General features: G+C 36.9%; 1 protein-coding gene across 2 annotated transcripts in view; it reads right to left on the reverse strand.

Moving 5' to 3' along the window:
* Window positions 1–18590, reverse strand: part of NKAIN2 (sodium/potassium transporting ATPase interacting 2) — a 577207-nt gene that overhangs the window by 310065 nt on the left and 248552 nt on the right. For both annotated transcript variants that reach the window (XM_080389968.1, XM_080389969.1), the window contains exon 2: window positions 4186–4323. In XM_080389968.1, the coding sequence (XP_080246094.1) occupies window positions 4186–4323 (138 nt within the window). The remainder of the gene's footprint in view (window positions 1–4185; window positions 4324–18590) is intronic.

Consider the following 18590-nt stretch of genomic DNA (forward strand, 5'->3'; position numbering starts at 1 on the left):
TATTTCATAGAATCATAGAATCACAGAATGGTTTGGTCAGAAGGCACCTTTAAAGATCATCTAGTCCAACCCCTCTGCCATGTGCAGGGATATCTTTCACTAGATCAGGTTTCACAAAGCCTCATCCAACCTGACCTTGAATACTTCCAAGGATGGGGAATCCACAACTTCTCTGGGCAACCTGTTCCAGTGTCTTGCCATCCTCATTGTAAGAGTTTTCTTCCTTATGTTCAATTTAAACTTACCAACTCAGTTTAAACCTGTTGTCTATTGTCCTGTCACTACAGGCTCTGGTAAAAAGTCTTTCTCCATCTTTCTTGTAAGTCCTTTATATATTGAAAGGCTGCAACAAGGTCTTCCTAGAGCCTTCAGCTCTCTAGGCTCAACAATGCTAACTCTCTCAGCCTTTATAGAAGAGGTGTTCCATCCCTCTAACTGTTTTCATGGTCCTCCTCTGGACCTGCTTTAACAGGTCCACGATGTCCTTGTACTGTGGGACCTAGAGCTGGACAGAGTACTCCAGGTGGGGTCTCAGAAGAGTTGACTACTGGGGAAGAATCACCCACCTCAACCTGCTGGTCATACTTCTTTTTATGCAGCCCAGGATATGGTTGGCTTTTTGGGTTGCAGGCTCATGTCCATTGCTGGCTCATGTCCAGCTTTTCATCCACCAGTACCCCCAAGTGCTTCTTTGCAGGGCTGCTCTCAAACTATTCATCCCTCAGTCTGTATTGATATCAGGGGTTGCCCTGACCAAGGTGCAGGTTTTTACATTTCACCTTACTGAACTTCATGAGGTTCATATGGCCCCACCCCTCAAGACTGTTCAGGTCCTTCTGGATGGCATTCCTTCCCTCCAGTGAATCACCTGCACTACTCAGCTGAGTGTCATCTATAAACTTGCTGAAGGTGCACTCAATCTCACTGTCTATGTTGTTGATGAAGGTATTAAATACTATTGGTCCCAGTACAGACCCCTAGGGGACACCACTCATTGCTGGCTTCCACTTGTACATTGAGCCATTGAGTATAATTTGGGATGTGTCCATCCAGCCACTTCCTTATCCATCTAACAATCCACCTGTCAAACCCATATCTCTCCAATTTAGCAGCCAGAATGTTGTGGGGGACCGTATCAAAAGCCTTACAGAAGTCTAGATAGATTACATCCATAGGTCTTCCCTTGTCTACTGATGCAGTTACTCCATTGCAGAAGGTCACTAAATTAGTCAGGTGACTAGTAATGCATAGCAGTGAGGAATATACGATGGGCATATCAGCACAGCTGGAATCCCTCTGTAGAAGTAATGGGGAGAAACTGAGCCTCCAGGCAGAGCCCCAGCCAAGTGAATAAGATTGTTTCTTTCCAGAACCCTTAATAATTTGCATTGTTATTACCTCTCAGGCATTTGCATTCAGGAATTCTATGACAACAGTGCTAAAAAACATATTTACATCTGTCATTACACTGGCTAACCTTTGTTCCTACTGAAATCCTTATTCTCTGTTCCAGCATATTGCTGTTAAGCAGTCCTTTTATCGTTATTGTTTTCACTAAAATATGTCTTGCTTAATCATTATCTTTTTAAAAGACATCTTTAAAAGGACACTTATTTCCACCCTCAGAGAAGATGTTTCACCTCCTGCATCAATTGCTCATTTATTGGTTAATGGTTTAGGTTTACAGGCAAAAATGAATGTATTTTTGCCAAACCAATATTGAAATTAAACCCTCTGCTGATATTAAACTTCAATTTTCTGTCCTCTTTGTCCACCACAAATCCTGTATCCCATGTAATCTGAACTGTTTTCAAGACCTGAAACCACATAGTCACGCTTTCCCCTCACCCACTTCTAAACTTCACTGTGACTCTTGTGAGTTCAGGGACATACTTTCACTTGTGGTGTCCCATCTGTCTAAAACTTATTTCCTCTTCTCTCTAAAGCACTGAATCATTTCTTTAAATCTCACATTAAAACCTCCCTGCTCTCTTTAACCTATGATTCACAACCTCTGGAAAACATTTTTGTGATACCCTTTATGAAGTATGCAACAGTAAAAAGGAAATTTATTGTTGAAGCAAGCTATACTTGAGGTACTAATGTGATTGTGGATTAAGGGTCCTATAGAGTCCACTCAAGACAGATTGACCCTTGCAGAATCTATTGAAGTCTGAGTATTTACATCCACTAACCTGAAAACCTCATAGCTACACCCTTGCAGGCTTATAGGCTGTTGTCTTTCTTCTTGCCTTTGAACTTGACAACACAAAGTTTTACCCAGCTTCAACAAGGTGCCTATTCTGGGCCCTGTAAAACTGAATAAAAGGATGTAGTTCCCTTATCTCTCCCTCCAGTGACCAGTACCATTTTGCTCATCCTGATTTCAGATACTCTCCAAACAGAAATTAAAAAATCACAGCACTCCTTTGCTGATCCAACTAAAGAAGGATGAATGTTTCATCATTTCCATATCTAAGCAGTCTGTGATAGATGGCAGATTCAGGTGTCCATTATAAAACTTGAGCAATATAATTTGATTTTAGATTGGTTCGATCCAATTCAGTGAGAGGATGCAGGGAGGCAAAATCATAAAGCCAGATGGACTACACAGTGAGACTGAGGGGGAGCTCTAAGAAAAGATATGTGTGAAAATGAGTAGGATGGTGTGGCACAAACCATATCATCAAGAAACTCACGTGAATGGTATATATTTATAAGGGTGGTATTCCTCCCCATTCACAATGCACTCATCATTGTAGCAGGTAATTTTCTGTACTCCTCTTGAAAATGCCATTTAAATCTAGCTTTTTTGTTTAGCTCAGCTAAGCATTTTATGCTCGTGCTTGTTTTTATGCCTTGGAATAGTCTTAGGATGGAACATTTAACTCTTTTTATTGAACTGACACTTCCTTGAATTTTATTCCCCACCCCCACCCAGCCTTTTGTACTGGTCAATGCACCAGAAATGGTAGAAGAAATCTCCATATTCACCTGTCCCCCAGAGTTGTGACTTGAAGGAAACACTGTAAATATTTAAGGCTTGCAATATATTTTTCAATGTTGATAATATATGCTTTGGAATATATTAAATTGTGCATGCATAAAGACACTATACACGTGGACACATTTTCTGCATATAGGAAATCAGAGGTAGAAACACAGGCACTAATGTTAATGTATTACTACTAGCATCACACCATGGCAATATGGGTGGTAGCACAGGGGTACAAGCAAAACCTTTCTGTCTCCTGAGTGATTACTGGTATATGAGGGAACAGCATAAGAGGAAACAGGCTTTGCAGAAGTGGGTACAGGGTCAGTGGAGTTATGTTCATTTGACATGAAAATATATTTGTGTACAGGCAAATTTTTTTGACTGCTGCCTGTCTTTGAAAAATATAATACAAGCTTTAACTGAATTAGCAGTTAATTTTGATAGAAATAGTTATGCAAATCTACTTCTAAAAGTTGTTCTGAACAATGGCTTTCAGAGTTATTCTGTCTTTATAGACCTACAAATGGGGAAAAAACAAACCCAGAGTATGAACCGAGAATTTCATTCATATTATATTGTACCAGTGAGTACAGCAATGCTGAGTCTGTGTATAAGGGGCAGCTGAATAAGGAAAAGAAATGGATAAAAATTGTCTCACTGTTATGCTGGAGCCCTCAGTCCATAACTGTATTTCTTACCATTTTCTCATACTTAATTTTTACTTGGACTATAATTTCTAAGAGGGTTATACAAAACAGATAGGCACTCTAGCAATGATGGTTAATAACAATAATGAATAACTATAATAAATCTTGGATCTCTTGGGGAGGTCCAGTGTATCTAGGAAAGTTATGGCTAGCATTTATTCCAGCTCTAAATCCCTGTAATTCTGAGGATGATGTAACTCCTTAAACTGACTTCACTTCTTGAAAGTTCATATTGTCATGTTGTTTGTGATCACATTGACTTTCAACTTTTATATGTTGTTACCACTTAAATATTGCAGGTGTCTCAAAATCATAATAAGTAAATGTAAAATATTACAGAAGAAAGTTAAACGAAGCTAAGATTATTATTTGATTATAAGCAATATAGTTTGGAATACTTTTTTGGTTTTGATATTTTTGGGGGTTTTTTTTACATGCACATCAAAATAAGTAAGTAAAATAATAAAATTAAATACTCACTCCCGTAATGTAACGAGGTCTGTACTGGATGGTTCCAAATAAGCCAAGTATGACTATTATAATGTGTATAAAATTTGACAGGATGGGTGCCCACTGATAACCAAGGAAGTCAAATATCTGCCTCTCGAGCACAGAAACCTATAATTAGAAAGGAAAAGCATAAATAGATTAGAACAGAACAGAAAACATCTACTAGGGCATTTCCCCTTCCCATACCCAAGATAATTGCCCCGAGTTAAAAAAAATACTTCAGTCAGCAGTAAAATGAAATGAGTTTGCAATGTTTCACCTTCTTGTTTTAATGAAAGCTGCATTTCTCACTGACAGTTTATTGAGTTATATTCAGTTAGCTAAAATATTCATGTGAGCAATTCTACGGAGATACTAAACTGTTCACTAGGATGGTACGTTTTCAGGAGAAGAAACACAAATCATTTTGTTATATAGACCAGCAAATGTTATAATGTTCTAGAGTATAGGTGCTGAAAATAAGTGGCAGGCTTATGACACCTTCTCATCTACTTTGCTTCCATCACAATAGCATCCCTCAACCTAATTCTGTCTCTTTGCTTCCATTATTTCCCTACCTTTTGGGTTTTTCTCCTCCTATCCCCAGCTATCCTGTCAGTGGGCTTCTACCTGTAACCAAATGCATGCAACTTTTTGACCTAGTTCTACTAATAATGACAGATTCTAATAATACCGGGAGGTTTACCTCCTCCCACTGTCACAAACATCAGCTGAAGTATAAGCACTGAAGTATAAACCCAACTCTCCAGATACTTAATTTAAAAAAGTGAATTAAGGAACAATCTCATTTGTTGATGACTGTTTTCAAGCAATACCATACCAAGCAGATAGATCAGAAAGCAGAAAACTTGCATTTCTAACAGTATCATTAGAAATAGTTTCAGAATTTAGATAGTAGGTGTCTCTTAACTGGTGTTAGGATATTGTGTCAAAATACAGAACTGCACCCCAACCCACAGGCAGAATGGCACGTTTTGATGAAAATAATATTGATGTGAATGATAGAAGGCAATGTAATGGTGAAGTGAATTTAGACAGAAAGGGTAAGGAATTTCTTTGACATCAACGATTTCACTAACTGGAACGGTGAATAGATGAGTTTCATGGAAATGTGAATAATAAAAATATAATAAAAATACAATAATAACAATAGTTATGACAACAGCAATGCCAACATCACACACACAAAACAGAGAAAGAAGAAACAGGCTGTTTCTTTGTAAAGTTTCATTAAATGACAGGTGACTATTTACTCAGTTTATACTACACTGTGGATTAATTGAATTAGGTGTACCTGCCACACACTTCATTAATTTAAAAAATAATACCTTTTGAGATCAAGTACTAAATGAATAATTAACTACTGTTCATGACTGTTTTTGCATCGTATAGCTATGGGAGATTTTTTTCAATTTTCATGCCACAGTCCACGGCCACAACAACACTTTCATTTTTAAATTAAGTAAGAAAATTTGCCATTAAAAAGACAGCCTACACTTACACCAGCACTGTGAACGTAAAGAGTGTTAATTATGTAGAACTAACTGGCATTTGTTGAAATTTAAGTTGGGATTGTTTTGAATTTGAAAGTTCAGGGGTTTATGTCAACCACTGATTTCCTCTCTGCTACAAAGATTCCTTTCACACAATGCATCCAGCTTATAACCAGTCTTGGTATTTTGCTTACTATTTTATTTTATATATTTATTGATGGAAAGAGATTCTGGTCCTAAATCACCCAAGATCTTAATGAATTTATCTGAGCTATCCTACAATTCTCCCTAGCAAAGCAACATCATAGAAGAGTTCCCAGAATCCCAAGACATTACATTGTAATGGTGACAATGTGCTGAAGAAAGAAAAGGAAAGCTAAGCTGTATTAGGAACTTCATTAGAACTCAGACTGCCTGTGCTTCTAAGTTTACCATTAAGAAATATTTCCTTTATTACTGACATAGTCATGTACATAAAAAAAGACCAACATGTGGCATAAAGCAGTATTATGTAGGTCTGTGTGAAGTCTATTAGAGGTACCAGAAAAAGTCCTGCTACACCTTAGGTGCTGTTAAACAGGTAACAAAGGGAAAATGCTTACTCTGAGCACAGAGCTCTTACTTCCATCAGCTGGACAAGGAGTAAATGCAAATAGCAAAGCCATAGCAAAAGGAGTCTAGACTGTACAAGTAGGGATTCAGTGCGCAAAAAAATACATGGGATGACACAAATCATTCAACCAGTAGGAAATCATACAGTTAAGTATGCCAATTTTAGAGGGAAATTGCAGCACGGTAGTTAATTACATTAAAAAGTAGAAAACCTAATATTCCTGCTACAGCTTTAGGTTAAAAGGAAACTGCGTATCATGCAGCAAGAACATTTCATTTTGTTTTGTTTTATTTTTGTTTTGGTGAAGGATGCAGTAGTTGCACCAAAACTTACTTATGGGGCTATGCTGGATAAACAGTTACTTCTGTCCAAATCTTCACTTCCCACAGACCAATGTACTTTTGGGTTTTTTTGGGGTTTTTTGTGTTTTTTTTTTTCTTTTTAATGACTAGCAATTTCTTCAGTACCAAGTAACCACTCCCTCATTTTTTGTGGCCAAGTTGAAACCTCTGGCAGGGGGACCTACCAGAAAACATGGCACACAAAGCAGTGGGTAAAATATTGGCTGTGCAGAACAAGGAAACAAGTCTGCACCAGCTCTGTCCCTGTGTATCTACCTCACCTTTGCCACAGGCAGACTTGCTATTAGACTTTCTCCTGTCACTCCAAGGAATCAGCTGTGAGTGGGAACTGCTGGATATATGAAATAGCAGCATTCTGGTAGGTTGTGCAGAGATAAAATGCTGTGGAAATACAGCTGCTATTCCTTAGATCAGACTACCACAGCAAGGTGCATCACAGATTTATCAAATGGAAAATGTAGGACAGAACTCGAACTTCATTCCCACTTCCTGAAGAGATGAAAGTGAAGAGAAAATAAAAACAATCCACAATCCCCCGGAAAAATAATATGGACTTTTTTCATGCAGTCACTAAGAAAAAAAAAATAAATAAAAATATCTCATTGGGTCTGTGTTTCTAAAAAGGGGAAAAACAAAAAATAGGACAAAGTGCTGACAAAATCTATTAAAAACAGTATTATGTAGCTCCTCCTCTTCCACAGATGCTAGAGTCATAAGGGATTTCTTTACATAACAGGAGAAAAATATATACCTGTTTTTGAAAGATTTTCTTTCCCCTTTACCTCAAAAACTTAATTTTTTTGATTAAACAACTGCACTTATTTCTCCAAATCATATCCACCAGCATCAAATGTTTAATGATGTTTCAAGGACATTACAGAGAGAAACGAAAGGGCTGACAAAGAATTATTAATCTTCGAAGTCTAGAAACAGATAAAGAACTGTCTGTGTTCTTTCTTCTTCTTCTGGAAAAAAGTTTAAAATGAGAATAGAAAAGAAAAAATGGATGCTTTGGAAGAAAAAGTACACGAAGTTAAGAAAAGAGAAAATATGTTTTAGTTCAACTCTATTTTAATAATGTGGTGAACCTAAAATGTAAGGTTATGTGGCATCAGTTCTTAATGTTAGAAAATAGACGACTACCACATAACTGTCCTAGGCTTCCAAATAAGTAAAATATCATAGAAAGATTGTTTTATGTAAACACTGTAAAATTATAGATGAGTTAAGTGTAATTACAGTGAACCATTTCTACTAATGCATATTTTTCCAGACTTCTGCTGTCTTAAAAATAAATACAAAATAAAACCAGCCTGTATACTATCAAGTTGGAATAGCTCAAGCTATTTCCAGATTCTTGTCAGATGTTGGTTGTTAATAGGTTAACAGTGTTACTGACCTTGAGGGATCTAAGAATTGAATTTCCAGAGGATAAAGAAACCCATTTTGAGATGATTCTTAAAGTATATGATTGGACTAAAATTTCAGTCAGGAACCACAAAGGAGAAACCAGTCAAAAGATGATTTATAACACATACTCCAAAATGGAAAATGACAAAGTGCCTTTCCTCAGAAAGCTCCTTGAGAAGAAACTCAACCACGACTATTTCACAATGACATGGAATCAAAATTTGCATTGTTAAAATAAAGTGCACACAGGCGCGCGCACACACAACCATGTACAACCCCCGCCAGCCAGGGCCCTTGGACACCCTGCAGGACACAGAGGCACTCAGTACGCTGGAGCCTGGGGCAGGGTCACATCAACTGAGGGACTCACCAGCTCAGTCACAGCAGCAGGCTCTCAGTTCACTCCAAAGGAAGAGCATTAGCTTAAATCACAGTGAAGGAGAATTAAGCAACCATGGTTTATTTCATGGCTGGTACAGGCTAAGAATGAGCTATAGAAATTAAGCTCTAACCAGTAACTCATTAAGTCCCCTCAGCTCAATTGTGTTGCATCAAATTCCCACAGCTTCTAATAATTTGCTTGTGTTTTAAAGTTAGATATATAGTTTTTAAATTATTTTCAGTACTTGGTTCCATGGAATAGAAAGTTAAAGAGACCAATAAACGCAAGTATTTGGGGCCTGTGGCTTATAAAAGAATTCTAATGCTAAAGCCTACCTGCATCACATACAATACCTCCAGCAAACCCTCCCCCAGCACTTCAGTAATTTTGAGGCCGGAATCATATATTTATGCTACTACTTAGATTAATTTAATTTTTCATTAACATTTCAGATACTATCTTGAGATAGAGGGCCCAGTTACTCAACAGCTTCTCCACAGTTACCCAGCAGAAAACCCAATCCTTTGAAAGTCAAATACATACAAAATACACCTAAGAATCTGCAAGGGTGCATGCACATATGAGTCAAGTCCTTTACTGCAAAACAGCAGGGAAAGAAAAAAAGGTTTGAATTCTTTTTGTAAGAAGAAAGGCAAAACTAAAATGAAGTTCTGTAAAATACTGTAGATACAACGGTGTTCTCAGCACAGCTAATAAAAACCATCACAAGCACAGGTAATTCAAGTTAAAATCAAGAGGGAATTAGTTTACACTTGTCCATTGGTTCCTTAAAGGTATCACATATATAATACTAAGCCCCTGTCCTTAATCCGTTGGATGCTGCTGAGAGAAGGAATAGGCCTTCTCTGCAATTGATAAGAAGGTAATCATAGTTCTTACAAATCCTGTGTAGGACCACATCCCTGCATCATATCGTGTACAAGTAGATTTCTGCTGTGACCTACTGAGGACATCAGGACTCTCCGTGGGTACAGAGTGTATTCTAAGTCTCAGCTGATGCCTTCTCTAACTGAAAATAGTAATAATAAAAAAATAGTAAATACAATCTTTCCACAGTAGGTTTTCTGTTATTTAGCAAAGAGAAGCAGAACTGTTATCTAAATGACACTTCAGTTATTATTACTCATGACATGAAAATAAGAAAGATTCTAGCCAAAGCTGAACTGGTGAAGCTGACAGTTGGTTTAAATAAAAATGATTTACTGTGCACTGAATATATCTTCAGGGTATTATATTCCCAATTTATAAACATTTATACTCCACCATACATACATGAAAACTCAGTGACTCAAACAATAACAAAATCAAAACCCTGTCTTCCAAGTACTTCCCTGAAAGAATCAGCTCCTGCGTGAGCAAGCAGAAAAAATGAGGAAATTGATGGCAAAACGCTTGATCAACAAGTTCTGTTCTTGCAACGTACTTTCTCCACAAATATTATGAAACACCAATATTGATGAAACAGATAAATGATAGGGAAAAAAATGAAGTCCCTAATCTTAAAGTGAATTATTTGGTATTTTTAATATTGCTTCCTAAAACTATTTTTAGAATAACCTTATAGGAACCATATTGCTAGAATAATAATAAAAAACTGATTAAATAAGCCCTGCACTTAAGGTATGTAAAATTTTGAAACCTAGAGCAAAGACCTGAATTCATGGCAAAATTTTATATAGCTACACAAAGCTGTAGAGATAATTGTACCTCAGATGTCTAAGGGTTTTGTATTGTACAAGACCAAATTCACCTTTGCTAATAACTAAACAACAAAAAATGAGAATTTGTGAGGTGTAGTAGATTTCAATACTCTTGATACCAGAATAGTATTTCAGTTCATTCATTTGGCTTCAGAGCAAGGTTCTATACAACTGCACACTTGATCCCAATGACTAGCTTGAATGGGTTAGGGTCTTAAGTTCATATTACAACTTAGATCACAAATCTTAACATCATGTTAACAGCAAATTTTTTGTGTGTGTATGTTTTAAGACCACAGAGTTTCTTGTTTCTGGCTGGCCAACAATAACAAGACATAGATATGTATCAGAACCACATTCTTTCACATGCCTGAAAGAAAATTTGTAAAATCAGTCTCACGTAAACTGTTCTACCCACAAGGCTAAATATGAAATCAGTATTTCAGCTATGTGATGAACTTAAGTAATAAAAACTTAGAGGTACTAAGATTTTTAATCCCTGAAAAGTATTTTATTTCCTGTTCATGAACACTTGCAATAACAATGTTTGCATTATTCTAATGATATAGTTGCACTTGACCAAAATGAAGAAGATAAGGATTGAGTGTGCACAAAAGTGGTTCAGACTCAGACTAATAAATTGGGTCAAGTTATGAGGTTCATTTTTACCTTAAAACTGAGATGTTATAACACAAAATACTCAGCTGTTAGGTCCCAGCTAGGAGCGCAATAAGCATTTACTAAAAACTGCTTATGTGTTTTTAAGGAACATTCAAAATCAGATGAGCTGCACCACACACACCAAAAAAACCCCACAAACCCAAAATCCAACTCACCCCCAAAACAACCACCTCTATTAATAAAGCATTTGTCACAGAAGATAGAATATACAAGAACAGTTTAATATATCTGCTTAGATGTGATTTTTACTTTTAGAAGGCCAGATTTAGAGAATGCAGGCCTGTATCACAGGGGTAGAAATGTAAGGGCTGTATCTTCCCAAAGCGCTTCTGAATCTAGAGTGCAGGTCAGACATCTCTTTGCATGCCAGCTCAGGTGTGGAAGCAGTACAGCAACACAGAGCCTGTCCCAGCTACAGGACCCTGCTGTGAAAGCTGTGCCAATTTACTGGTGCAAGCTTAAGATAGGATCAAGGATTAACAAAAGCACTCAAACACATTGGGAACCTAGTGCTTACCGGAGGCAGCGCTCTGCATTGTTAGCTTCATATGACCACCTGGTACAAAGTCAGATAGGTCATGAGGATGGTCTTGGGCTTGATGCCTATTTTACTTTTTTTAAAACTCTTTTTACTTTATGTCAAAGGTCTGCAAAGACAGGCTAGCTGTGACTGTGGCCAAAGGAGGGATCATGATAGATGGGTTAGTGACCACTGGTGGGAATAATTTTAAACACTACCAACATGCTTGACTCCCTTTTCTCATTCTGCCATTGACAATGGGAAGATCAAGACCAATCTCTCAGGGGTTCCCTTCCACCTTTCTGCCCTACCTCTATTCCTGTCTCTCTTCTTCCTTTGCACCCTTCTTCTGGGAAAAGCATCAAAGCCCTGGCTCCCACACCTCATTTTTAAGGTGGCAAAATTCAATTTCACTGATGCTGCTGAGAAGCCTTGAGCCAGTTCTGAATATAAAAATACTTTTGAATTAAGCTTCAATAATATTTTATAATTGCACAATATTTTATAATTTCCCTGCAGTAAAGAAACCTGAAGGCAAAATCATGCATTCAGAGAGCATTCAGAAAGATTAGCCTTATCTAATACTTTCAAACTGTTTCTGTCTTTATGGAAATATTTGACAATAAAACAGGTCACACTTTCATTCACAAAGATACAACTAGTTTCTACACAGTGATTCAGATTACAATGTATTTTGTAAACTCAACAAAGATATGATAATGTTGTTATGGAGTTGACAAGAGGTTGTATCTAGGGTATCTAAACTTGAGGTAATGAAACTATCTTCTGCGTATGTTTCTTCAGCCAAAAATAGGATATGGCCTAATACCTGAAAAAAATACCTTCTAACAACAAAAAGTTAGTCTCTACTCCTCAGCAGGAAAGTCACACCTGTAAGAAGCCTCATTAGCTCTATAATTTTGAGAGGTATTGGCAGAATCACTCACTATCACATCAGCTGGGCATTTGGTATCAGAGGATTATATCAAATGAAAATAGCTAATCTAGCCACTATGATGAATATGATTTTATTTGCATTCAGCCATGTAAGAGTGTCCATAAAGCAAGAAAGAGAACTAATCCATGTCAGAACTGTAAGGCACAGAGGGCTCCTTGCTTTGTAGTCACTCATTCCACAACTAAACCTGGCTAAGCAGGATGCTGACTCTGACCTTAAAGAAATCTCTGTCTTAAGATGCTCCTGCTAGAATAGTCATTATTCTTATATAAAATATGTGAAGTACCTACTATATTTTCATGTCTTGGCATAACCTGAAAAAAACCCATTTCAACTATGTAGACTGCTTTATGGAAGAGAGATCATTTGCATTGGTTATAGCCAGAAAAGTTTCTAGCTGCTAAACTTTGCCTATTACCTGTGTATAAAGGCATTAGTCCTTAGGGAACTCCAAGTAGTGCTGCTGAAGGCAGCAAGCATGTTCTCTGCAACATGACATCCTTAAAAGTCAAACTTGTCATCTGTTGTCTGCACCAGAGTCACAGGTACAAGCACAAGGTCTCAGATCACATCTTCCAGATGCCCAGTGACCCAAGTCCAGCACCTTTAAATATAACCACATCTAGGGAACAACAATTGTGTTCTACACCCCAGTTTCACAAACAGAAATTTCTGTCCTAAGGGCAAAAACTTATTTTGTGAAGAAAATGGAGTATTCTCATAAGCTAGTTCAAGACTGTTGATTCAATTAAAGAACTGTTGATCAGAGCCAGCCAATTTGCAGCAATTCGCAATATTTCACCATTTTTATTCAATCTGCTTTGCAACATGATTATATTAAAAAAAAAATAAAAAGGTGGCACATGAAACACTACGCTGTCATAGTCATTACAGGAAAACCCTAGGCCATTGGGCAATTGGGGTAGGGGTCCCTCTTCCAGTCCCTGTGGACAGCTAGATTGAGTCAGTCAGACACTGCCTTCAAAAAGATCCCATTAAACATGTCAAGGAAAACACAACGCTCTTCTGGTTTTATGAAATAATATGTTTAAATAAGTGGGGCCCATAGCTTTCCGTTTTAAATAAATATATATATTTATATATATACATATATAAATATAAAGAAATATAAAACCCATCACCCACCCCTGGAAAGAACTGTGATATAAGTAAGCAGTACAGATTCCAGTCTCATTCTCTTGCCTCTTCCAACATTAAAGCTATAATAAAACTAACAGGCAGACTAGCTATTCCTTTTCCCTAGCCCGGATGACAAAAGTAATGAATAAAAAGCTAGTCTGTAATGAGTAATGCACTAATACCGTATGCTGACTGTATGCATCTTTTTAGTATGCCAATTCATGTACACATACAAATATCTCCTTATCTTAAGTACATTGTTTCCGAAATATTATCTATTTGCAGCCAGGCTTTATCAACCTACAAGGTAAAAAATAATGAAAAATGGAGTACTATAATAAAGTCACGGCTTAAGAGATAGTGTATCACAAAGCCCTACTCCCAGACTGTTAAGACTGAGAAGTTTAAAATGTGAGGGACAAGGAAAAGGATAGCTGCAAAGCTCTGGCAAAAGACTAAACACACATGATGAATGCTTGCCATATTCCATAGCACTAATAGATGCCACTTTATCCCAGTGATGAGAATGGTGTCAAAATATTCCACTTCTATGTGAGCAGATTTTCTATAAAAGAAAATGTAGTTGGATCAAATTAAAATGTTCAAACAAAAGGGAGAAACAGCAAAGAAAACAGAGATTCTAAAGAGGGATATAATGGGCTCTCTTATTTGCATAAATGTTTACTGAAGTCAATAATTTTTTTTTTTATTTACACAGTGATAATTTACATCAACGATTTTGTGGCTACACTCTTATTTTTACTGAGTGTTTATTTTGTTTAAAGGTTAATATTGAGTGTCCTGGATTAAACCCATTTTTCATCCTAAATATGCACTCAAGTACAGTAGCAGTCTCTCAGCAGGTATTTTGATGATGACAATATTGATAAATATCTATAATAAGACTTAACTTTGCTTCTGTACTTCATATGGTAAAATACTAATAAATAGTAGTATACTTCTCTGTGCTGGAACAAGAATAACATCGGGTTTTGGTTGGTACCTTTATTATGTGACAAATGCTGGAGAGGGCTGCCAAACAAACCTGCATAGCTGACATGATAGAGTTTGTGGAATTTTTTTTTCTTTTTAAAAGAGGCAATCACATACAGTAAAACAAAAATGACTTTATTGACAGAAATCATCATCTCCCCTTCTGCATTTACCTTCAGATCTTCATTTTCCCCACCTTCCAATTTGCTTTCTTTAATTCAGTGCCCACAGCAATTCTCCTTGGAAGCAGCAAAAGCTATAATCTGGAAATGCTGCAAGCTCTCCTTCAGCAGAGCCCTACCCCTGCCAATAGCTGCCATCATTCAAGTGGCACTTGCTGGCATGATAGCACAGAGTTGCAGCAATTTCTTTCCACTTTTCCATACCTCATATCCCCAGCTGTTCCAAGGGGGTGATCACCTTGCTGGTTTGATGAGGTCTAGAAAACTCAGCAATAATTATTGTGCTGGCAGTACTGAAGGCAGCCAGCATCACTAAGGCAGGAATTGGAATGCAGCCCAACCAACATAGCAGAATCTACTAATTTGTTGCACTGAATATTTTGTTGTAAGAAATAATCATGAGCCTTGTGGTAGACTATGAAAGGCAAATTACATTGCCTGAGCCAGACTCTTCTACAGTGCCTAGCAAAAAAAAAAAAAAAAAAAAAAAAAAAAAAGCCAAAAAAAAACCAACAAAAAAACCCCAACCTACCAACCCAAACTGACAATTTTAAGTTAGCAGCTTAAATCTAGCCATATTAATGCCCTGTCTTGTTAGTAAATGACCTGCTCGAATTATACAAAACCCAATCATCTATCCAATCATGACTTGTCAAAAAAGAGGTGTTTATAATTATATTTGACCAATTTTGTGTGGATTAGACTAGCAGAGGAAGGCTAACAGTGCTCAGTTCAATTTCAAACCATATGCTATTTTACATAAGATTGTGAAAAATCAAAAGCAGAACTTTTTTTCTATAACTATATTAGTCAGTGTTTTAAATGATGCATGTCTACTGACTTTCTAACCCTTGCTAGACAGTAGCTTTTAATACAATTATTTGAGGGTAATGACAATGTCTTTTTTAAGTGGACTCCTATTATTAATGAAACAACAGGTAAAAAACCCCAGCGTTTACATAACACCAAATGTTTGCCCATTTCTTCCTGATATAGGTAACCTCTCTAGAGAAGGTATTTTTAATTCAAGGTAAGATAATCTGATAATATTGTGTGTGCTGCTTCTCTGCTAAAGCAAGAGCATACCTTTACTAGATGACTGCTGCATCTGCTGGTTCCTGCTTTGTTTTGCATGGCACTGTTTTGGCTAGGGTAATGGTTTACTCTGTGGTTTATCTCTAGCCTGATGACATACTGATTAGAACTGCATTTACAAGGAAGATGCAGGCAACTGACCTCCCTGGCAAACAGTACAGTTAGGTGGAAAAGGACCTTATGTTAATAACTGCCTTCTCTCTGAGCAGTAAAAAATAACCAACGCAGAGTCAACCCCTTTCACCCCTGCGGCTCTGTTATTGCAGCCAAGGAAAGGAAGGGATCAACACCCATTCAAAATGTCCTGATATTGACAAGTACTTCTACACTGGAGAGAAGAAGGAATGGATAAAGCTTGTGCATATTTGGGAAAATACAAAGAAAAAAACAGGAGTCATCAAATTTTCCCTTAATTTATCTCACTATACAAAGAAAATCATGCCAAAAAGTAAAACTCCAGGGTAAAGCCACCTTTGTATTGCGGGTAACTAACCAAAGCACCAGCAGCTTTCTGCTGAGGGCTGCCAGTGCTTGTCAATGTCTGATATTTTTGAAGTGATGTTCATGTTCTTGCTTTGTGAGAAACTCAGGTAGGAACAACTGCTTCCTGCATAATGCCCTCCCCTAGGTAAAACTGCCTTTCCTGCTGTGGCAAATGTTGATGAACTGTGATCAAGTTCATTCCTTCATCCCCTTCCCAGAAGTAGATTTCAGCACACACATGGGCATAAAACCCTTACAACTAAGCAAATAAACCTTCCCCAAGTAATGACACTACTTCGCTAGGAAAGAAGACACTGGCTGATCCTAGTCATAACTTCTATTTAGAAAGCAGAACCGAGTTCCAATCTCCATAATTTAGGAGCTTAACTGCTCTCTACGTTTAAGAACCTCCACCAAATTTCTCATGTACTCAATGAAAGAATGTGTCTCTGAGGGCCTCCAGAGGGGGGTCTGATCTGACAAAGTGCAGGTGCCCAAGTGAGACAAACTGAATCCGATCCATCCATTTCATCTAAGAGGTTATAATTATTACTAAATTAATTGATACAACTGACAGTCCATGAATAAACTGCCACAGATTCCCCATGGGATACAGACAAAATCTTTTAACCTCAGGGTAACACACCTAGGCAGTATTTCAATCCTAATTTCAAGACAAAGTCACTTGGAGCTGTAGATTTCATTGACTTGCTCTAATTATTAATTTCCTATCTTATTTAAATGTTTCTGATTATATTTTGTATCAATTTAATCTGTAAGGTGAAAAGTGTTTAAAAGTTAATATTAGTTTTCAGCATTTTTATACATTGGACTTTCTCTTCCACCCTTGTAAAAGCAGATCAGGAACCAGAGGTGACACCAGCTAATGTCCTACGAGTCAGTGTGATGGAGTGTAAATTCTGTCAAATGCTATTCAACCAGTTTCTTCTCTTCCTGTACTTCGGACTACAATTAGGTTAGATTGGGAAAGCATTTTGGTGCATATAATTTGTTGTGGGAGAATCAACACTACTTTTGCTGAAGGACGTTACAAATCAGTGACCAAACCTCTCTAGTATACCAGTTCTTTCATAAAGCTTTGGCAATACTGAAAACCTGAAGAAAGCAGGCTGTAAGTGGAGGTTATGTGTAAAAGTGCTGAAGTTTTCTAATTACCCGAATTTGCAAGACATCATTAAAATTGACAGTAAATTGTTGCAAAGAATATCACAACATTGAATTACTAGGCATCAAAATGGCAGATGAAATAAATTCCTGATAAATGCAAGATTATATACCTCCCTGGGAAAGAATATTTAACATATGTAATGAATGGTTCTAAATTAATCATTACTCCTCAGGAAATTATAAAATTATTCTAGGTGGCTAGCATAAAATGTCAGTTTCATGATAAACAAAACCCAAAGTTTAGAAATCATTACAAAAGAGTGGGCAATGAAACAGAGACATGCACTATTGGAGAGAGTAACACACTTGCAGTAGCAGACACAGTAGAACTGGAAAAATACAAAGAAATGTAACAGGGATGATCAGAATGGTGGAAAATTTCTACTGAGGACAAACTAAACCAGTTAGGAGTCTTTAAGTCAGAAAAGAGAGCTGTACAGGGATATGAAAAAAAAAAAATCAAAGATAATATAAAGTGAATAAGTAGGAAACAATTTTTATTATTTCTCCTAGTACTAGCCATATAGGCAGCCATCTGCAATGATATGAGAAAAACTGAAAACAAAAAAAAGGAAATATTTTTTCACAGGGTGAATAATGAAACTGGGAAAAATACTGCCACAGGATTTTGTGTTTTAGACAAAAATAAATAAATATTTCAGATAACTTTATAGAAAATTAGTCCATTGACAGCAGTTAAAAATGATGGTTTGGTCATAGCCTTTGGTTTAAGAAGTCTCATCGTTACCAATTGCTGAAACCTGAGAGGGTAAACTGAAGGAATGGCTATGCTCTACAGGGTCCTGCTCTGTTCACTAGGCAACCGCTACTGGCTGCCGCTAGATGCAAGTTTCTGTGCTTAGCTGATCTTTTGTTCTCATCTAATATGGCTTTTTATCTTCCATTTGAAGCAGCTTACAGGGTTTTTTTGTATTTAAACTGAGATGATATTACTACAAAATCACAAATCATACAAAAATTATGCCCATTGACAGCATGCAAGAATACATATACTTATGCTTCAGTCACAGAATATTATGCCTTCAGACTTCTGAAAGTGTTAAGATTTAAATTGGGTCAGGAACAAAACCAACAGAATCTAAAACCATATTGCCTAAACTTATTTAGAAAATTACTTTTAAATGTGATTATTT

Source organism: Falco punctatus (assembly GCF_963210335.1).
Source record: "Falco punctatus genome assembly, chromosome: 5".
Classification (NCBI taxonomy): Eukaryota; Metazoa; Chordata; class Aves; order Falconiformes; family Falconidae; genus Falco; species Falco punctatus.